Source organism: Lingula anatina, chromosome 10 (assembly GCF_051362555.1).
Source record: "Lingula anatina isolate TDL-2025a chromosome 10, LinAna3.0, whole genome shotgun sequence".
Taxonomy (NCBI): domain Eukaryota; kingdom Metazoa; phylum Brachiopoda; class Lingulata; order Lingulida; family Lingulidae; genus Lingula; species Lingula anatina.
This window is the reverse complement of record NC_141776.1, coordinates 74,537-98,741: the sequence shown is the minus strand read 5'-3', so window position 1 is coordinate 98,741 and position 24,205 is coordinate 74,537. Positions and strand designations below refer to the sequence as shown.

The following is a 24,205-nucleotide window of genomic DNA, read 5'->3' as shown; positions in this document are numbered from 1 at the left end:
CAGCCACACTGAGATAGTAGATAAAAGCCACACTGAGATAGTAGATAAAAGCCACACTGAGATAGTAGATACCAGCCACACTGAGATAGTAGATACCAGCCACACTGAGATAGAAGATACCAGCCACACTGAGATAGAAGATACCAGCCACACTGAGATAGTAGATACCAGCCACACTGTATCTTGATTGACATGTGAAGGTTATATTTTCTGTACCCCTGTATTTTCTGTACCCCTGTATTTTCTGTACCCCTGTATCTTGATTGACATTAGAAGGTTATACGATCCTCTTCATGAAATATGCACATTGTTGTTTTCCTTTAACACCTGACTAAATACACCTTTTTCACCCTACCTGACCGTGCCAAACACAGCCCATATCAACACCAGCTTAAATAGACTCAATATACTAAAAATGTATCTTGTTTGTGTTCGCCGGGGAAAAAAGTGCCTGAGTCCAACATGGTTTATGCTTATTTTTGTCTCTATTGCTATAAGACCGTTACTCACTGTATGGCAGTCTGTTGCTTTTTTCACATCCTCCTTATCATGACAGAAAAAATGTATCTTATATAAATATATCAGTCTCGAGCAATATTGGTGTTTTTTATAGGCGGAACAGGCCCATGCCTTGGTGAGGGTTATTTAGTGGATTTAGTGGACTGTGATTTAAATCTATAGTGCACTATGACGAGTGACAGTAGATTGTTTTATTAGTGCTACAGGTCTGATGCTGATATAAAACTGAAAATTAATAAAAACGTGAGAAATCGGGCGAATGGAAAGTAAGATGAGACAACACGACCTACAACAAGCCGCTCATGTAAAGTATCAAGTGCTTTAATTGGACACTTGTGAAATAAAGAAGTGGACAGTTTTTGATGTTTTCATCAGGTGACCACCAGCGCGTGGCAGTCACTTATGGTGACATCTACACGGAGTCCAGTTACTGGCCGCTAGCTAGAGGGAAATTTTAGTAATATTGCTATCAAAACAGTCCCAGTATCAATACAATGTACGTCAACAATATGGGTAACTAGAACAGTGACACGGTTCGATTTCTGAGCACAGGCTCTTTTCATGTGTATATATGAGAAGATGTGTAGGGTATGTTACAAAGTTTGTGATGCTCAAATTGTGTAGTATTACAAAGCCAGCAGGTTGCATGCTACATACATATGTTACATACGGTGTCAGTTGTTTTCATAGACAAAATAAACAAAAATAATGTCAGAATATTGCAATTAGATTAAAACAATTAATGAAAAATATACAGTGTTTCACATATTTGTGGGCTGTTAATCACAAACTACACATTCTCACAACTGCTTCATAAAGTGAAATATTTTGATTAGATCGACACATATTTCGTAATAAATGTAAACAAAATAAGAGAATTACGATGTCCATACTGCACAATGTTAATTTATTTACGTTTTCAGCGTACATGCAACACTTTTGTGTAGTTACTTAAAATTACACGAGGCTCCACCGCGTGCCGAAAATTCATAAGTAAACAATAAACAAAGGCAAGACTTGCGGAGATTTATTTAACAAGCACTAGATCGAAGTTTACCGAGTCGATGATTGTAAATCCCGATTGCAAGTTAATTGATTTATTAGTCTCCATTCAAAGTGATTCAGGTGTAACATACCGTGTCAACAATCAACAAAATTTAATACCTAGACGTGTCGGATTATTCAAGTTTTATATATCGTTTTCTAGTCTGTCGCCACTGCTTTGGCTTTATAAGAAAAATAAACACGAACGGCCGCCGGGCTTGCTTCTTCCCCTTTCAACCTTTAGCGCGTTTTCTCTTAATTTCTGTAACCAAGTCTGCTGGGTGATTGTTGATGATTGTATCTCGATACACGCTCGTATTAACGTTTCGTGTTGACGTTTCCGTTAAGTTGTAAGTTATCAATTGTACATACACGTTGAAAAAACTGACCTGATGAACATGTTCAGCCGTTTTATGTTTTCATTTAACACAGAGTTGTCATACTTGTCAAGAATATGGATGCTAATGACACTGGATATACCCCCCCCCAGCACTGAAGTTTTCAGCTTTAAATAATTGACACGTTAAGTCCATTTTTGTTGATTATTTTTGTGACACAATTTAACTTGGTATTATGACTAGTACGCGATTATAAATATAATACAAAATTAGTTGTCTAAACTTTTGTCATTTCATTGGATATAACATATATCAGAAATTGCTTTAGTTTTCCTAAGTGTATAATGTAATGAATAGACAGGGTGCCGTTATGGAAGATGAATTAATTTACAGTAAAAATCCACTAGTCTGATGACTGTAGTCCAGTTGTGGTGAAGATATCTATATTTCTTCTAATTATTGGTGAATTGCCCATGAAATATCCAGCCTGAAAATGTTTGGAGTGTGAAATTCAGTTCTTTTATGTCGAGAGAGAGAGAGAGAGAGAGTTGATATCTTAAATTCTGTCTACGTAGATGATTGTTTCACAAGAGGCTGCAAGCACTTTTATAAAAACACAACTCGACAGCCGTGAAAAAAACGGAACCTGATTAGGTTATTATTTGGCTATCTGATCCTCAGTGCCACTGTTAGAATAGCCAAACTTACTATGTAAAATATGGGGAGGTGGGCTTTGGTAAATATATCACCTCAAGAAACATACAGGTGCCGGAAAGCGTGCAACCGATCCAAAGAATCTGTTCCTTAGAATATCAAATCATTAACGTGGCAGGTGAAGGGACCGCTGGTGAAGATCTAAGATCATTGCACGAAATAATTGCTTTTGAACCCCACACCTGGGACGGCTCGAGTATTTTATTACTGGATCTTAAGCCTGGCGCTATTATAAGAGATATTTTTGATATTAAGGTGGTCACTGACGCGTGCTTCTTAAGTGATATTTAATGTGTTAGCGTGTGAGAAGCACCCTGGTGTCCGAGGCCACTCACCTCTATATAGGGGGTATGCCTTTGAGATGGAGATGGCTGTTCAGTATTCTCTCACAATCAGGGTGGTGAGAAACCGATGAGAGGAGATTTTTTAATTTTAGATGGCTAAATTTACAGGTGCGTTTCGGTATCTAACTGAATTCCGCGAGTCCTATGAGTAGCTTGGTGTTATTTTCCAAATTAGATTTTACTAGGGTGAGCAACGATAACTTGCTTCAAAATTTATACAGTATGAAACATACTCCGCGCTTTACTAGCAGTTTGGTGTGTTAGTCATTGAATAGAATAAAAAGTTATGCGGCGTTTTCGTAGGTTTTTACTAGCAGTGCAGCTGAGGAGAAGAGGAGAAGTACAATCATAATTAACATCATCGATTTTATGCTTATCAACATCATAATTATAATTATTATTATTATTATTATTATTATTATTATTATTATTGTTGTTGTTGTTTATTCCACAGGAACCCCAACCATTTTCCATCCGGCGAGATCAAGAGCGACTGGCCGAAGAGGACGGTTCGCAATAAGGAATACCTGGAACTCAACACTAAGTATCTGTACGACAAACAGCGGGCAGTGGGGCGTGGTCCTCGGGCCAAACACTGTGCATTCTGGGAGCATTATCTACCCAAACTCATCGTAGATACACGTAAGTTCGGCAACAATCGGTCATTTCCGTGAAGTTAATTATCTTACGAAAATGACCGCTTATCCATCGCTTTCTGTGAGCGATTATAGGGTTTGCAGTGCATTGCTTCAATAATATACCATACTAACCTTGCTTGCTCAAGTTCAATGCGATAATTGTGCTTTTTTTCATAAAATGTCGATTTGCATTTAACTATAGTATTGTACATGCCCTTTTTTCTCCTCTCTGCTATCAAATATATGCTTGGGTAGAGTTGACCGATTGAATCGGAAAGAGTGGACGCACAGACACCGGATACGCTAATGTAGCTTTGTTTTTTTAATTGACTGTCTTATGCAACTTACGTCCTTCGACCTTATAATACTTAACTTAAAGTTAAAGACGTGACAACGGGTATGTACATGTAGTAGTGTGGACAACTGCTTCACGGATATTCACGTGGTAAACAGTAACCCCGCCTCCCAAGTTTCTTGCTAGCATATTATGGCTTCGAACTTTCTGCGTAGATGGACAATAGTATTGCACGAGCACCGCTGCATGAGGATATGCCACAAAACGTGGCTAGCTCTTCCTGTTTTTCTGACATGCACTCGAGGCTTAACGACTAACATCGCTCAAGTTGAGGAACAGTTACTAACAACAGGTAAATTAACGCCCTTTTGGCATCCAGCGGTACATTTAAATATACCGGTCCACTTTCAAAGACTGGCAGTAAAGGTCCCTGTAGTAACATGTTAGAACCGTCAAAGACCAGTTAAAGGTACCGCTAGATGTGAATAGGGCCTTAGAAGCTAATGTCAATTACTTTTCTAGAACCATTTTTATTCATCCACCTAAAATTCCCATTTGCACGAGTAAAGCCTGAAGTAAAATTGCTTTAATTACTAACTTTTAATTAGTTGCACTTATAGCATTAATGTAGGATCTTAAGTAAACAAAATGAAGAAGCTATTGGCAACATGTGTTTAAACAAAGAGAATGTTTTGTTTTTGTTTTTGATCACTCAACAATCTGAGATAAACAAGAAAACTGAGTGAAATTTGCCAAAGTAACGAATCTTTAGGATAGTTTTAAAAATATTTAGATAACGTGAGTGCAAAAGAGCGTTTTAGAACTCAATAATGTGAACTTTAAAATAATAACTTATTGTTAAAACGAAACTGAAAGTAGGTCGCAAAATGTAATCCCCAAAAAGAATTATATCATTTACGTGCCTGCCAGGGCCGTAGACAAACAAAAAATGCTTGGTGCTTCTTTTGATGATCATGGCAAGACATTAGGATTTTTTTTTGCAATTCCGAAAATCTAACGTCCTTCGGTTCTGAATTCTTTATCTTCAAAATTTGTTTTAAAGTTATTGAAGAGTGACCCAATTTTAATACGTCCACTATTTTGCTATTGTAGAGGACATTCACGAAGCAGAAAGACAATGGAAGGAGCAGTTTCATGAGTGGAGCACTCGGTATATCGTGGACTGGAAACATCAGTATGACCAGTATATGACAGCACAGAACATGAAATGTGGAGGGGAAGGAGGCGAGACCTGAAGAGGGCACCACTTGTTAGCGGTTACATTTATTATAAACTTTGATGACATTGACGCCCGCTGTGAGACATTGATGAATACACGATAGATGGCGCCAGTGCGATAGTGATGAAGATGATCTCCTGTGTTATCAAGATATGGTTTTGTTATCATCGTGAATCACATATTACAATGTAGTTAGTGTTTTGGGTTCCGTGTAATGAGACGCTTGAGTCAAGTTTAAGTTCACTTTAATATGTCGTTCACACATTAATCCAGATCGGTATGTACTGGAACTGTGCTGAGCAAAGTTCCCGGATGATAATAGTGATATCGTCTTCAATCACTGCGTGGCTGTTCACTGGCTCAAGTCTCTCATTATTTTTACCCCTCACAGTAACGTGTGCGTCTTGCCATGTGGCATTGCTCCTTTAAGTTAGTGAAATACCGTAGTTGTGGAAAACTGAGGTCAAAGTATCCATTATGGAAGGCAGATTATATAATTTAGGTCCTTTTATATCAAATATATTTATTTAAAATTAGCAAAGAATATTTGAAATTTTATAACGATTTAACGCATACTCTTACTGTTAGACCGCCAAAACCCCAGTGGAAGTCGCATCTAAGAAAAGTAAGGCAGCAGATAAATTTGGAATCAAGTTTTTTAAACTTCATTTTTTTCGAGCTTAAATAGACTCCAATAGGTGCAAATTGTGACATGGTCACAGAGCGTCTTCCAGTTGTTGCATTTTGCGTAGATGCAGGTCCAAGTTTTGTTCATTCGGCTATGCACCGTTCGTCAACAATTGACGTTCGGTTGGCGTTCAGAGCCTGTTGGTTCAGTTTCACCCTGACCCACAAGACACAACATAGCGGGCTGAGTTCCTCATCCAAAAGAGCCTACCTCGATTTGAAACAAAGTCGTTTCTAAATGTTGTATCTATATGATATATTCAAGTCATTTCACTCAACTCGTACTAATATACTATAGTGCGGGATTGTTGGAGAAGTTCATTCATTTTTTGAAGGTCGATGTGAAAATTGGAGTGGAAGGAATAAAAATCGATCGCTTTCCTGGTCAGGCACATGTGGCGTGATTCCCTACAACCCTCAAAGACTGGCAAGAAAGATGAGAAAATAGGCATAAGACGAGCGATCACACCCCCAGTCACGTGATCACTCCAGCGCGAGCTGGCCGCGAAGATAGCAGATAGGTGGCGGTTTCCTACGTATTTCCTGTTTGGCTGAAATATTGACGGCATCAACGAATTCAGGTTCTCGTGGAATACATTGCCTGTACAACAATTGAGAAACGTTACAAAACCGGCCTATAGATGGAGTAATTACCTGTGTAAAATGCAGTGTAATGGTCTGTGCAGCCTTCCGTCAGGTACAGAAAAAGTCAAATTATGTCGAAAACGGTGACATTTAATAAGCATTTGGTCTACATGAAAATAAAATGTTTCGGCAGCAATATATATACATGAGTTTTATAGCTTATATTTATTACTAGTTAGTGCTGCATAGTAGTTATTGCAAGATGTTAAAAACTGATCTAAAGAGTGAGAAGTCGGGACATTTTTACGATGGATTACGGGAAAGTTAAAAAAAAACGTTACGCAGTTGAGTGCGTGTTTTTACAAATTCAGTTTTAGGACATTAAACTGTTATTTAAGTTGGTGGTTTTCAATATGTTATTGTCCATGCACAAATACAAACCACTCATGAAAACGTATAATTGAGACTGTTATATAGTATAGCTGACCAGCAGACTAGAAGTGCTGCGTTTAAAAATTATTGTTATATTTAATATGTATGGCAAATTTGGAGAGCTGATAAAATACGCATTATTTTAGCTCACATTTCATTTACTGGTATTCATGGTTTTAAGAATCTTCGGAATAAAGTTTGCTAAACTTCGCACGCTTTATTTACACAGGGCTTTGTAAAACGCAAGTCAAATACATGTAAGAGTTCAAACAATTTGCTTGTCCATGTATATTAGGTGTTTTCATGCCGATCTTTTTTCTACGTTTATTAAAGATATTTATTTGTGCTTTGAGAATTTAATATTCAGGGATTAAAAAATATTTGAGGAAAAAGAATAATTCTGTATAAGAGAAATAATTCAAGTTTGAAAAGAGTTTTATAGTTTGTTGATAGTCACATTTAACTACGTTATCGCTTGACTTATTTTGGTAGAAGTAAAATGGTATGCAATAAATGTTTGTTTAATATAACAGCTGTCGTGTATCTGTTTCACCGCTTTCTTGGTCATCTTAACCTCTTTTGAAAGAGAAAAGATGACTACGATAATCTGTAGATTCCATAAGACGAATCTACACATACGGGCACAAACTTAATTTTATATCAAAATGAAAAATACAATGTGATCATCTGAATGTTTTTAAAGCAGAGATAAGGTAGGGACTGTCATTGATTCTCGTACCAAACCTTGCGGTTGACACTGAGGCTACTACATGTATATTACGTTTCACACCCAAACCCAATATAGAGGTGCAAACGATGTCACAGACATGTTCCTAAAAATATGTAGTGCACAGATTACAAACTATGTTTGATTATTTTAGGGTCCCACATAAAGAAGTTTGTATAAAAGTTTCACTTTCCTGGAACCACGAATGATAAAAAATAATTCATCATCTAACCCCAAAAAGGAACATACGTTACTGTCACAAATGCATAACGTCTAGCTGTTGAAGCGTTTTAATCACTTTGAAAATTCAATCATCACGGGTTTTGTTCTTTTATTTATCTCCTACAAGTATAACGTTGTAAAAAATTACAAAAAGCTTCAGTATAGAGCATTTAATTGTTTTTTAGCGACTTAAGTTTGCCTGTCACTGAATATTAAAAAAACGGGGAAAATACACCCTACCGACAGTAAAATAAGCATTTAATAAATTATTTTTCCCCTTGTGCTCCAAATATTATATCTGAAATGTCAAACTATCATGGAATCACGATATATTTCTCTGTCAGCAAAAGAAAACATTGTTTTCTCTTGCACCAAGCACTTGTACAAAATGAAACATTTTGTCAATTTTCCTAGGGAACATACGTTACCTAGTATTAGCTATGACGCAGGCCCCATTAGTTACGGTTTAAATATTGATAAAAAACGTCCTTACGTCATATTTAATTTAACATGATCAAATCACTTCAAAATATATAAGAACACGTTATGAAAATAAAAATTAGGTGGCCTGGAACATACGTTACCGGAACATACGTTACCAGTGAAAATCTACTTGTGCCCGAAACTGGCTCCGAAAGAAAAATTAGCTTCTGTTTGAGATGTCAGGTGGTTCTTTCTGACGTCTGCTCGAGCTAAAGATTAGATGAGGTTAGTTACAAGTGTAAATAAATCCATAAAATCCTCAGTAACAATGTAGGCGAAGTGAATGATTTTGTCGTAATAAAAAATTAAATTCAAATACAGAAATGAATGTCAAAGACGGAAATAAATGTAAAACAAAACTATGCAAGGAAAAAATAATCGCCAACGAGCGCAGTGAGCGCAGTGCCAAATACATTGATACCGAACGGAACATCATTATTTCAGAAAAATGCGAAACCAAGAGCTGAGATTTAAAAAAAAATATCGATCTCGTAAAAAAGAAATGAGGGTGACGCTTATTTGGAAGCGAAAGAAACGGGTTCAAAATACTATGTAGGCCTACCTTCCGCCTCCTTATAAATGTCGTAAAAGACAAAAGAGGCATGCGAAGACTAAATCGCGAAAACGTAGACTTCACCAAAGGAAAGAAGAGCCTCTAGCTGCTATAGAAGTTGCAGAGGCAAGTCCACAGCAATCACCACTTGTGTGTGCGAGGTGGTCACAACGTGGAAACGATTGAGAAGAAACTGAAGGCAGTCACAATGAACAATTGAAGAACTACAATCATAGGTTAATGCCATAAGCAAGAGGGAGAATGCTATCCGGCGACGATTTATCCATTGTAGAAGACGAAATATGGAACCACCTGAATTTCCCACATGCCCCAAAATTAAGACAGAACGCATCATACAGCAGGCTATGCACCCAAGCTAACACTGTGCAGAAGCAATTACTTTTATGTCTCCTCCATCCCAGTGTACCGCAAACTTTCATAGTCTTATTTATAACAAAAAGAAGGCAACAAAGAATATCGATTGTTCAAGATTTGGTCAAACAAGGCCGCTTTTATTTTATTACTCCACTACCCTAATTATTTTAGGAATAATAACAATGTAGCAAATTGTTGCCTTTATCCTTAGGGATAAAAAAATATTATATATACATATAATATTCAATAAGACTAATCATCCTAAAAATATGATGACTTATAGAGAATTTTTTTTTAGCTACAGTGGGTCAAGTTTAACGAGTTACACCAAGAAGTAAGATGAAAATTTTGCATAATATAGTGGCTGAGAAGATTGCGATGACGTACCGTTTTCTCAGATTTCTTTCCGCTGCTACTGGCATTTGCCGGAATCGTTGGTCGAGAACTCGCGAAAAGGGGATGAACTGGTCGAAAGGTCGACGGATGGGAGTAGCAGGAATAAAAGGCAAGCTGTATACGATTTTTTGAACGAGACGACTATAGTAGAGCCCAAGAGCGCCAGTAACCAAAATAAAAAATTCATCGAGCATGTTGGCAGAGTAAAAACACAGTATGAACATCTACGAAATCTCAAGGAAACTTTTACAAGAAATCATGCAGCCTATAATTTGTCTTAGCGACTGATAAGGACCATAGAGACCCTTGAACTCTAAAGTGATATCTGTTTCTTATACTCACTCAATGGAAAGACGTAAAACGTAATTTTGTGAGCCACTTACTTTTTATAGATGGAACAAACATTATATATATACATTTTTTAATTCCTAAAAGACAATTTAGACCTTTCAGAGAGGATAGTAAAGCTCATTTTGAACGAATTCTCTGCTGTATTAGAAAACCTTTAGGTGTGTTGAAAAAGGCTTCATTTAAAGAGGTGGTAGGTTAGATGTTTCTGGGATCTGTATTTCTTTACATGCAAATGATTAAGACGTTTAATACGCGGATGGTGCTTGTGTAATAGGTTATCACTTTTGATGTCTGAGTTACTTTTAAACACCTCAATAAATTCTACGTAAAATAAGCGAAGAAACATCTTATCAATATTTATTAAACTCGTGTCCCGTATCTTTTCTATGGCTGTGGAACATACGTTACATTACGGTATGCGTAGGATGCGAGGCGTAGTTGGTATTGTAACTAATACACCCAAAATTTGAAACTGTCAATGAGTTTTAAATTCACGACGAATATGACCAGTGGTAGGTAACTTTTAGGTAACAAAGTTTTCAATTCTCTATACAATTGACAATTACTGCTATTGAAAGAGTCATCAACGTGGACATTGTAAAGAAAAATGATCTTTAGTTTGATAGGAATTTTCCTAGATCTGGTCAATTTAAATGTATTTTCCTATCACTTTTCCATTATTAATGACTCATAGGGTTCTGATAGTCTTTAGCTTGCACAAATTTCCACAGCGCTCAACTAATGATCGTGTTTGTATCAGGCGATTCAGTGGTAACGTATGATCTTTCTTATGCTTTTTTTACTTCAAACGGTTATCAATTTATTTGCTTACAAAACAGAAACGCGTGGGCGTAAAATTGGGACATTTGTGGATTTTTGTTCTATACACATGTAAGTTTTAAAAAATTGGATAATACATCGAATTCATTCAATTTCATTTTTTGAGACTTGAACTTGTGAAATGCACCTCTATATTGGGTTTGGGTGTTCAGTCTAATCGCGAGACCTCCTTCTGGTAAAGTGATATCACGTGATGACGATCTGCACGGAATATAAATATACCCGTATGTTCACATACTTTATGGTAAATTAACGTACTTTATTTAATACCAGTATTCATAAAGGGTTTCTCAAATTCATTTAACCACATAAATACATCACTAACACACAGATGAAGGCAGCAAAGACAAAAAAATTTTGAGAAAAATGGGCATTGACCTTGATATATTTGGGTGACAAAAATGAATCTTGTTCTCATAAAACGGCCTGAGTAGGTTCAAAATAGTGGGTTATATCTATTAGATATAACAATGCGCAAGGCGAAACCACCTGTGACGATTTTAAATTGCCTTACTCGTAATGTTTCGAAGATTATCACTCTTCTTTTCAATCCGAAAGTTTCCAGCCGCCCGATTGAGACGTTAAGCACTTGGTAGGTATAGAAGAAAAAGAAAAACCACCTGTAGCTTTTAAGATTGCCTTCTGCCGTATCATTACGAAATAAGACAGAACGACAGAGAGGGGCAGATGAACTTCAAGGCGCCATGTTACAAAAATATGACTAAGAATGTTGATTTTATATTTATCTTACGAAGGCTGTACGTCAGTGTGTGCGTGCGCGCGCGCGCGCGCGCGCGTGTGTGTGTGTGTGTGTGTGTGAGAGAGAGAGAGAGAGAGAGAGAGAGAGAGAGAGAGAGAGAGAAGGGGTCTTCACTGATAATTTCTTACACATAAAATATATTTATAACGTATAAAACAGCATTACTACAAATCGCCCGCCGATGTTTTTACAAGTATTAAAAGTATTGTATTCTCGGTTTATTTACAAAAAGGAAAGTTCTCACTTCTAAGGTAGATCTATTTCTGAGCCCGCTGTCAACCGCACAGTGGTCTGATGTCTTAATACCGACTGATCCCGTACGTCCCGAGATGTGTCCTGACTGCGTTGTAGAGTGCTAGTACTCGGTGTCAGGGCTTCATCCATTAACGACAACACAAACACTTACATGTATGAGGCGATTGTAAACTTCTCTCCACTTAGGGAGATTGTTAACTTCTTTCATGCCATTGTGGAAAGAAAAGTATCTAAAATATATCACAATGTCGTTTTCATGGAGGATTTCGCGGCATAGGTACACCCCTATGCCTTGAGTAGCTCCACTTGTTTTTTTCACGTACATTGATGAGTTTATTGTGAAATGAATAATAGAAAGAAGTTGAATTGTTTGGCCCCGCCTTACTACCAACGAAAGCTTTGAGAAAATTTTGATCGGGAACTATAAACTAAATCAGCCATTTCGTTTATAGGAGAGGGGGGGGGGGGGTCATCCATCTTTGGCCACGTCGAAAAATGAATCCACGCTTAGATTTTAACGTAAATCAGTCTTTATTACTGCAAAAAGCACGAAGATATTTAAAAGGAAAAAAATCGGAACATTCACGATCTGCAGTCCTCCAAGTTACCCACATATTACTCCTACGTAAACATATAATTTTCCGTCCTGAGCCATTTGTTTCCATGTCTGCTTGACCTTTAACCCACAGTTTTACGCTAATGTACTATAGACCTTTGTGAAACAATTGAAACCAGTGCTAATACCCTCCGCCCAATTACGCTATTCCACACTCATTACCTAGTAATAATTTAAATCATTTGCGGTATGTTGTGAAGAAACAGACGCGATTGAACTATGTCTCAAGTTCCTCCATTTCACCGCCAAGCAGTGTTTTACAAAAATGTAGGTGGGCAGAACAAGACCCGCCGCTCGTCTCAGTTCTCTGTTAACCGTAAAATTACACCGCACAGAGCTGACACAATATTTCATTCATTTTTCATTTTACTTTGACAGAAACGACATTAGCCAAAGCAAAGGAAAAGAGAAAAAAGAAAGAAACATTGTCCTTAATTTTAGCAGTGATGTGAAACATTTCTTATTATGATGTTATAGCATAAACAAAAACATGTGTGCACTTGTGTTGGCATCTTTCTAAATGTTCAATTCCTTGGACAGTCTCCTTACTATTGATGTTGTCGCCTTTACGACTTATATTCCAGTAGAAATATTTTATTTTATTTTAAAACAAGTATTCCCTTCATTGTCATTTTCAAACACATCCAATATTTACAAACACCGCTGACACATACATAGGAAACAATATATTTGCTTGGCATATTGAAGCTGTCAACAATATAAAGTACAAAAAAGAATCCATCAGCGAAGATGTCAGTTCAAAGTAACTTCGAATTTCCGTTCTGGGTGTGCTAGCGAAGCCACAATTCTACACACGTGTTTACCTTACAAATAACAAACAATATAACAAGCATAGGCACTCACAGAAAACCCAGATTTATCACATTCAGTTGTTAAACGGAGGATTTAAATTCAGTAAAATTAGTTTGCAGTTAGTTGTGAAGCCTTTCTTGGAGCCTTAAAGGGATAATAACTCTTCGTATGAGACCTATATTTCACAATAAAAACCTTGTGAATAACTCATAGAAATATAATATATTCCAATTTACCACAAAAACAGCAGTTATAGCTTTTATTCTGATATTTGAACTTGTCTTTAGACCACGTGACATCCATTGATGTCTATACTCTGTTAAAATCTCTTAAGAGATTTTAACAAAAAAACAAACTTTTTAGAAAAAAACCAGGGACTAACTTTGAGTGTAAAAATGGATTCATTAACCATTGGTAAGTATGGGAAAATTGTTGTTTACTCCAGGAAAATTCTTTTTTTGGCCGAAACGAAGAGTTATTATTGCTTTAACCAAGAAGGCCGGGAACTGGGGCGATTTCCTGGATTGCCTCTGTTCTCTGTCTTAACACGCTATAGGTACTGGTACACTGTCTTAACACGCTATAGGTACTGGTACACTGTCTTAACACGCTATAGGTACTGATACACTGTCTTAACACGCTATAGGTACTGGTACACTGTCTTAACACGCTATAGGTACTGATACACTGTCTTAACACGCTATAGGTACTGATACACTGTCTTAACACGCTATAGGTACTGATACACTGTCTTAACACGCTATAGGTACTGGTACACTGTCTTAACACGCTATAGGTACTGGTACACTGTCTTAACACGCTATAGGTACTGATACACTGTCTTAACACGCTATAGGTACTGATACACTGTCTTAACACGCTATAGGTACTGGTACACTGTCTTAACACGCTATAGGTACTGGTACACTGTTTTAACACGCTATAGGTACTGGTACACTGTCTTAACACGCTATAGGTACTGGTACACTGTCTTAACACGCTATAGGTACTGATACACTGTCTTAACACGCTATAGGTACTGGTACACTGTCTTAACACGCTATAGGTACTGATACACTGTCTTAACACGCTATAGGTACTGATACACTGTCTTAACACGCTATAGGTACTGATACACTGTCTTAACACGCTATAGGTACTGATACACTGTCTTAACACGCTATAGGTACTGGTACACTGTCTTAACACGCTATTGGTACTGGTACACTGTCTTAACACGCTATAGGTACTGGTACACTGTCTTAACACGCTATAGGTACTGATACACTGTCTTAACACGCTATAGGTACTGGTACACTGTCTTAACACGCTATAGGTACTGATACACTGTCTTAACACGCTATAGGTACTGGTTCACTGTCTTAACACGCTATAGGTACTGGTACACTGTCTTAACACGCTATAGGTACTGGTACACTGTCTTAACACGCTATAGGTACTGATACACTGTCTTAACACGCTATAGGTACTGGTACACTGTCTTAACACGCTATAGGTACTGATACACTGTCTTAACACGCTATAGGTACTGGTACACTGTCTTAACACGCTATAGGTACTGGTACACTGTCTTAACACGCTATAGGTACTGGTACACTGTCTTAACACGCTATAGGTACTGATACACTGTCTTAACACGCTATACCTGTAGGTACTGATACACTGTCTTAACACGCTATAGGTACTGATACACTGTCTTAACACGCTATAGGTACTGATACACTGTCTTAACACGCTATAGGTACTGATACACTGTCTTAACACGCTATTGGTACTGATACACTGTCTTAACACGCTATTGGTACTGATACACTGTCTTAACACGCTATAGGTACTGATACACTGTCTTAACACGCTATAGGTACTGATACACTGTCTTAACACGCTATAGGTACTGGTACACTGTCTTAACACGCTATTGGTACTGATACACTGTCTTAACACGCTATTGGTACTGATACACTGTCTTAACACGCTATAGGTACTGATACACTGTCTTAACACGCTATAGGTACTGATACACTGTCTTAATACGCTATAGGTACTGATACACTGTCTTAACACGCTATAGGTACTGATACACTGTCTTAACACGCTATAGGTACTGATACACTGTCTTAACACGCTATTGGTACTGGTACACTGTCTTAACACGCTATAGGTACTGATACACTGTCTTAACACGCTATTGGTACTGATACACTGTCTTAACACGCTATAGGTACTGATACACTGTCTTAACACGCTATAGGTACTGATACACTGTCTTAACACGCTATAGGTACTGGTACACTGTCTTAACACGCTATAGGTACTGATACACTGTCTTAACATATAGGTACTGGTACACTGTCTTAACACGCTATAGGTACTGGTACACTGTCTTAACACGCTATAGGTACTGGTACACTGTCTTAACACGCTATAGGTACTGATACACTGTCTTAACACGCTATAGGTACTGATACACTGTCTTAACACGCTATAGGTACTGGTACACTGTCTTAACATATAGGTACTGATACACTGTCTTAACACGCTATAGGTACTGATACACTGTCTTAACACGCTATAGGTACTGATACACTGTCTTAACACGCTATAGGTACTGGTACACTGTCTTAACATATAGGTACTGGTACACTGTCTTAACACGCTATAGGTACTGATGCACAGTCTTAACACGCTATAGGTACTGATACACTGTCTTAACATATAGGTACTGATACACTGTCTTAACACGCTATAGGTACTGATACACTGTCTTAACATATAGGTACTGATACACTGTCTTAACACGCTATAGGTACTGATACACTGTCTTTACATACTATAGGTACTGGTGCACTGTCTTAACATATAGGTACTGGTACACTGTCTTAACACGCTATAGGTACTGATACACTGTCTTAACACGCTATAGGTACTGATACACTGTCTTAACATATAGGTACTGGTACACTGTCTTAACACGCTATAGGTACTGGTACACTGTCTTAACACGCTATAGGCACTGATACACTGTCTTAACACGCTATAGGTACTGATACACTGTCTTAACACGCTATAGGTACTGATACACTGTCTTAACACGCTATAGGTACTGATACACTGTCTTAACATATAGGTACTGATACACTGTCTTAACATATAGGTACTGATACACTGTCTTAACATATAGGTACTGATACACTGTCTTAACACGCTATAGGTACTGGTACACTGTCTTAACATATAGGTACTGGTACACTGTCTTAACACGCTATAGGTACTGATACACTGTCTTAACATATAGGTACTGGTACACTGTCTTAACACGCTATAGGTACTGATACACTGTCTTAACACGCTATAGGTACTGGTACACTGTCTTAACACGCTATAGGTACTGGTACACTGTCTTAACACGCTATAGGTACTGATACACTGTCTTAACACGCTATAGGTACTGATACACTGTCTTAACACGCTATAGGTACTGATACACTGTCTTAACATATAGGTACTGGTACACTGTCTTAACACGCTATAGGTACTGATACACTGTCTTAACATATAGGTACTGGTACACTGTCTTAACACGCTATAGGTACTGGTACACTGTCTTAACACGCTATAGGTACTGATACACTGTCTTAACATATAGGTACTGGTACACTGTCTTAACACGCTATATGTACTGATACACTGTCTTAACATATAGGTACTGATACACTGTCTTAACACGCTATAGGTACTGATACACTGTCTTAACATATAGGTACTGGTACACTGTCTTAACACGCTACAGGTACTGGTACACTGTCTTAACACGCTATAGGTACTGGTACACTGTCTTAACACGCTATAGGTACTGATACACTGTCTTAACACGCTATAGGTACTGATACACTGTCTTAACACGCTATAGGTACTGATACACTGTCTTAACACGCTATAGGTACTGGTACACTGTCTTAACACGCTATAGGTACTGATACACTGTCTTAACACGCTATAGGTACTGATACACTGTCTTAACACGCTATTGGTACTGGTACACTGTCTTAACACGCTATAGGTACTGATACACTGTCTTAACACGCTATAGGTACTGGTACACTGTCTTAACACGCTATTGGTACTGGTACACTGTCTTAACACGCTATAGGTACTGGTACACTGTCTTAACACGCTATAGGTACTGATACACTGTCTTAACACGCTAGAGGTACTGGTACACTGTCTTAACACGCTATAGGTACTGGTACACTGTCTTAACACGCTATTGGTACTGGTACACTGTCTTAACACGCTATAGGTACTGGTACACTGTCTTCACACACTATAGGTACTGATACACTGTCTTAACACGCTATAGGTACTGGTACACTGTCTTAACACGCTATAGGTACTGGTACACTGTCTTAACACGCTATAGGTACTGGTACACTGTCTTAACACGCTATAGGTACTGGTACACTGTCTTAACACGCTATAGGTACTGGTACACTGTCTTAACACGCTATAGGTAATGGTACACTGTCTTAACACGCTATAGGTACTGATACACTGTCTTAACACGCTATAGGTACTGGTACACTGTCTTAACACGCTATAGGTACTGGTACACTGTCTTAACACGCTATAGGTACTGGTACACTGTCTTAACACGCTATAGGTACTGATACACTGTCTTAACACGCTATAGGTACTGGTACACTGTCTTAACACGCTATAGGTACTGATACACTGTCTTAACACGCTATAGGTACTGGTACACTGTCTTAACACGCTATAGGTACTGGTACACTGTCTTAACACGCTATAGGTACTGGTACACTGTCTTAACACGCTATAGGTACTGATACACTGTCTTAACACGCTATAGGTACTGGTACACTGTCTTAACACGCTATTGGTACTGGTACACTGTCTTAACATATAGGTACTGGTACACTGTCTTAACACGCTATTGGTACTGATACACTGTCTTAACATATAGGTACTGGTACACTGTCTTAACACGCTATAGGTACTGATACACTGTCTTAACACGCTATAGGTACTGGTACACTGTCTTAACACGCTATTGGTACTGGTACACTGTCTTAACATATAGGTACTGGTACACTGTCTTAACACGCTATTGGTACTGATACACTGTCTTAACATATAGGTACTGGTACACTGTCTTAACACGCTATAGGTACTGATACACTGTCTTAACACGCTATAGGTACTGGTACACTGTCTTAACACGCTATTGGTACTGGTACACTGTCTTAACACGCTATAGGTACTGATACACTGTCTTAACACGCTATTGGTACTGGTACACTGTCTTAACATGCTATAGGTACTGGTACACTGTCTTATCACGCTATTGGTACTGGTACACTGTCTTAACACGCTATTGGTACTGGTACACTGTCTTAACACGCTATTGGTACTGGTACACTGTCTTAACATATAGGTACTGGTACACTGTCTTAACACGCTATAGGTACTGGTACACTGTCTTAACACGCTATAGGTACTGATACACTGTCTTAACACGCTATAGGTACTGGTACACTGTCTTAACACGCTATTGGTACTGGTACACTGTCTTAACATATAGGTACTGGTACACTGTCTTAACACGCTATTGGTACTGATACACTGTCTTAACACGCTATAGGTACTGGTACACTGTCTTAACACGCTATAGGTACTGGTACACTGTCTTAACACGCTATAGGTAATGGTACACTGTCTTAACACGCTATAGGTACTGGTACACTGTCTTAACACGCTATAGGTACTGATACACTGTCTTAACACGCTATAGGTACTGATACACTGTCTTAACACGCTATAGGTACTGGTACACTGTCTTAACATATAGGTACTGATACACTGTCTTAACACGCTATAGGTACTGATACACTGTCTTAACACGCTATAGGTACTGATACACTGTCTTAACACGCTATAGGTACTGGTACACTGTCTTAACATATAGGTACTGGTACACTGTCTTAACACGCTATAGGTACTGATGCACTGTCTTAACACGCTATAGGTACTGATACACTGTCTTAACATATAGGTACTGATACACTGTCTTAACACGCTATAGGTACTGATACACTGTCTTAACATATAGGTACTGATACACTGTCTTAACACGCTATAGGTACTGATACACTGTCTTAACACGCTATAGGTACTGGTGCACTGTCTTAACATATAGGTACTGGTACACTGTCTTAACACGCTATAGGTACTGATACACTGTCTTAACACGCTATAGGTACTGATACACTGTCTTAACATATAGGTACTGGTACACTGTCTTAACACGCTATAGGTACTGGTACACTGTCTTAACACGCTATAGGCACTGATACACTGTCTTAACACGCTATAGGTACTGATACACTGTCTTAACACGCTATAGGTACTGATACACTGTCTTAACACGCTATAGGTACTGATACACTGTCTTAACATATAGGTACTGATACACTGTCTTAACATATAGGTACTGATACACTGTCTTAACATATAGGTACTGATACACTGTCTTAACACGCTATAGGTACTGGTACACTGTCTTAACATATAGGTACTGGTACACTGTCTTAACACGCTATAGGTACTGATACACTGTCTTAACACGCTATAGGTACTGGTACACTGTCTTAACACGCTATAGGTACTGGTACACTGTCTTAACATATAGGTACTGGTACACTGTCTTAACACGCTATTGGTACTGATACACTGTCTTAACATATAGGTACTGGTACACTGTCTTAACACGCTATAGGTACTGGTACACTGTCTTAACACGCTATAGGTACTGGTACACTGTCTTAAGACGCTATTGGTACTGGTACACTGTCTTAACACGCTATAGGTACTGATACACTGTCTTAACACGCTATTGGTACTGGTACACTGTCTTAACACGCTATAGGTACTGGTACACTGTCTTAACACGCTATTGGTACTGGTACACTGTCTTAACACGCTATTGGTACTGGTACACTGTCTTAACACGCTATTGGTACTGGTACACTGTCTTTACACGCTATAGGTACTGGTACACTGTCTTAACACGCTATAGGTACTGATACACTTGAGGCTGAAAACTGAGGTAACCCACTGTCTAGAAAAGGACCCCTTTGAATAGGAGTTGTGTCAATTACAGGGTTAAAAAAAGGTCTCTAATTTCAATACAAGAACCCCCTTCATCATTGCTGACTACATCCCCGCCTACACTTATGCCATTCTTTTTTCATTTCAGAAGAAACGATTCCGGACAAACCATGTCCCGAATCCGGTACTAAGACCAGGTCCACCTCCACCACGACCAGCCCCAAGGACCCTCAGTCTAGTACCATCAACAGCGCAGGCTTGACGAGCCGCTCGGAAAGGGCTATCTCTGCAGGGGGTGCTGTCGTCTCTTTGTTATTTCTCCTACTAGCAGCCTTTCCGTGAATACAGTGGACTTTTGCGGTATTGTGAAAACTGACCTTGAACTTAAAGAATCCTTTCAACCTCGCTGGATACAGAGATATAAGGAGACCTGCTGCCATTACAATGCAACCAACAATGATGCGAACTGCTTTAATATGCGTGAAATAAACGTAAAGGAATAACACTAAAAAGAAAAAGATTCATGTTGATATAAGGGTTAGTTTGTCGCTTTCCACTGTTTTGTTAAATTTCCGGAAATGCAAAATATCCTTGTGTTTTCTTCACTGTTTGAAAGTTGTTTTCGGCTATGATGAAGATCAGGATAAGGTGAGAATTCACGATCTGAAATCCTCGCCAGATCTAGTTTCAGCGTCTAGGTAAACTGTTCGGCTCATCATATACAACGCATGACGTCTCCAAACACGTCATGGCAATTCGGAAGTGTCGTAAGACGTGATTCATTTCGTAATATGATTATAAAATTACAATTCAGTGATTTACTTAAGGATTTAGATATTCCGCGTTGATTCTGAGCGACAAAGATCTCAAAGTATACTTTTAGGTAAAGAAGTAGTTTTTACTCTATTAGTATATCACGGTCTTAGGTTCCCCATATAAGAACTTGTCTAGCAAATCAACATGCGCCATGTCACAGTAAAAGTGTTACTTATTAAAAGTTTGTAGATATTACAAGTTTTTCATTATTATTATTATTATTATTATTATTATTATTATTATTATTTTAAATATTAAAATATTTGTAGGCAATGTTTGTGAAACACTTAAGGTAATTAATTTAAGTTACATAGAAGTGCTGACATACAAGGGAGCTACACTGAATGATTACGTCATTCAAAGCTGAAAAAAAAACACATATATGTATATTTCTCTGTTGAGTCTGTGTAATTTGTATATATACATCAGTTCATCTTCTTAAGTATAAGATAAAATGAATTATCCATGCACGCATGATGTAAACCTAGCTAAAAAGTTGGAATTCAGTTAGAGAAATTTTAACGATTTTGCATAATCTTCATTTTGTACGTAATCCGAGTGTTCTCATATGGCTAGGTATTGATATCATTTGTATAAACTGGGTATGTAACCATGGTGATCTATTGCAATAATCCCACGTGCCAATCATTTGAATTGATGCAATGTCTCCCGGGCAACGACGGTGTGCTCCGACCACTTTGGACTTTGTACAAGATCTGATCCAGGCCTACCCAACTACCAGACTCGGCACCTAAGGATCCTGAATTAACTGGTATATCGGGCCACACTACCCGTTTTCAAGGTGTGTGTCAAATCGCATTTCGGAGTATCATACCCCAGAATAAATTTTGTAGCACGACTGCGGGCTCATCCACGCTCGGCTGAACAACCTTAAACTGTACTCTTACTTTAGAGTACTCTATTTTATTGTCTCTTTGGGGATATATGGGGACTTAACGACATTCGGTTTGAATGTTTTAACCACTTTTGATAGGGCTTTTTTGCATTGTATTAGATTAATGTGGCAGTCTAAGGTTCATCTAGGTGGCTTTCAAAATTATGAACCCGGTTTTAAAATCATATAGCGATTTTACGACAATCGTTTACTATCCAATCAAGGTGACAGCCGAGCATGTCAGGGCTCATCCTGTCGGTGTTCTGGCTGATACTCCGAAATGCGATCTGACACACACCTTGAAAACGGGTAGTGTGGTCCGATATACCGGTTAATTCAGGATCCTTAGGTGCCGAGTCTGGTAGTTGGGTAGGCCTGTGATCTCTCTCTTTTAAGTTGTCGTCTGCGCTTTTCAGTTTTCTACAATCTACAGAGAAATCTGTGAATTTCGGAAGATAAGCTTAATTAGAACCCAGCTTTAGCAACATGGAACTCTGGTATCCACCCATAGATTTAATGAACGACGCTATGCGATACCTTTGTAATTTAACACTAAACTGACACATTATTCTAATTGATCGCTTGACTCTCATGCAATTGTACAAAGATTAAATTAATGCAAACTGTATTGTGAATAATTTTATGTGTATGAATATTGCAACAACTATTCCATAGAAAATATAAAATTAGATATTAGATGTCTTTAGTCATAAAAAGTGTTGTGATTTTCATATTTTATATAGCAGAAATAGGAAGTGATAATAGTATTTTTAGAAGTGACAAACGTGTTTATAAACGTGTACAATTGTCGAAGCCATGTCTAGAATATGTATGAGGAGAACTTTGACGTGCAGAGTATTTATTTGTACATATCAACTTTCACATTTTTTTCATAATTAACAGCGTGGTTTTAGATTGGTAGATGAGGTTTTCTTCTAGCGTGGACTTTAATGCGATTTTGTATTTGTATGGCACTAATAACATTTAATCTTTATAAGATGCGAGTTCTTCAGTGTACACTGCAGTCGCAACATCGATAAATAATCAATTGTATTTATGTACTTATATAAAAAATAGGGATCAGATTTTCAAGTATTCACCTCGAATATATCTTCAAATCAATTCATTGAAATATGACAAAAAAGAAACACCATGAAGAAATTAATTACAAATTTGATTGCAGTAAACCGATCTTGATCCAGTGAAATCGAATTAGATAGTTGCTCGAGCTAGACAATTATGTTACCTTTATTAAAATTACAACTGTAAGATCTGGAGTTATTAATTTTTCTCATCTTATTCGTGTGCTTGTTGTTTGTCTCGTGGGGTTTCGTTTGCTCCAATACTGGGCGACATGAACGCCCTGGTCCTCTGTGTAACGTAAGCGCCGTGGGCACATGTTGACAATAAAATTCTTTAAAATATTACCAAGAAGAGCTGTTATGATGTTTTTTTCCCTACGGGGCGCTGAAGTTAGTTTCTAGTGTCTAGTTTCCAGTTTTGTTTTTCAAAAACGAACCTGGCAACTAGAAACTAGATTTGTTTTTCAAAAACGAACCTGGCAACCAGAAATTACTGTCGTTTTTCAAAAACGCACCTGGAAACTAGAAAATGGTTTCGTTTTTCTAAAACGATTCTGGCAAGAGAACCCAGAATCGTTTTTGAGGAAGGAAACAAGAGTGGATGGACGAAGGGGTGACGGGAGATTAAAGTCTACTGCGATCTAGTAACTTCTACCGAGGAAGTCAGGCAGGGTTTTACGGTCTCTCCTCGCTGTGTGGGGAGACCGAGACGACCACTGCTTGTTGTTTACGACGCACGGACCGCCGGTCGATTTATACGGGGTAGAGGCAGCCTTCAGGGCAGACACCGATCCTTGTCTACAATGAAATACTGTAGGTAATAAATAATAACTTGAACTGATTTTTTACACAACATGTTGTAGATTTTCTTCATGAATTTTGTTCAGTTAAGTTTTGTTAAGTGATTTAATGAAACAACGTGACCAACATTTTCTTTCAGAATGTTCAACTTAATATAATAAAAATATAGACCAATTCTTTAAATTATATTGCTCAGTCTTAATATGTGTGTTTCATTCGTGCATAAACAGTCAAA

The 24,205-nt window shown here is 38.0% G+C and overlaps 1 protein-coding gene across 8 annotated transcripts in view; it reads left to right on the top strand.

The window, feature by feature from the left end:
• Positions 1–21,908, top strand: part of LOC106172662 (acetylcholinesterase) — a 70,324-nt gene extending 48,416 nt beyond the window's left edge. For 7 of the 8 annotated variants that reach the window (XM_013553464.2, XM_013553463.2, XM_013553465.2 and 4 more), the window contains 2 exons: positions 3,414–3,601; positions 20,525–21,908. In XM_013553464.2, coding sequence (XP_013408918.2) covers positions 3,414–3,601; positions 20,525–20,718 — 382 coding nt within the window. In that variant the 3' untranslated portion in view covers positions 20,719–21,908. Of the gene's footprint in view, positions 1–3,413; positions 3,602–5,005; positions 7,372–20,524 lie in introns of those variants that run through there. The other variant, XM_013553462.2, reaches the window with a different exon arrangement.
• Positions 21,909–24,205: the final 2,297 nt, after the last annotated feature.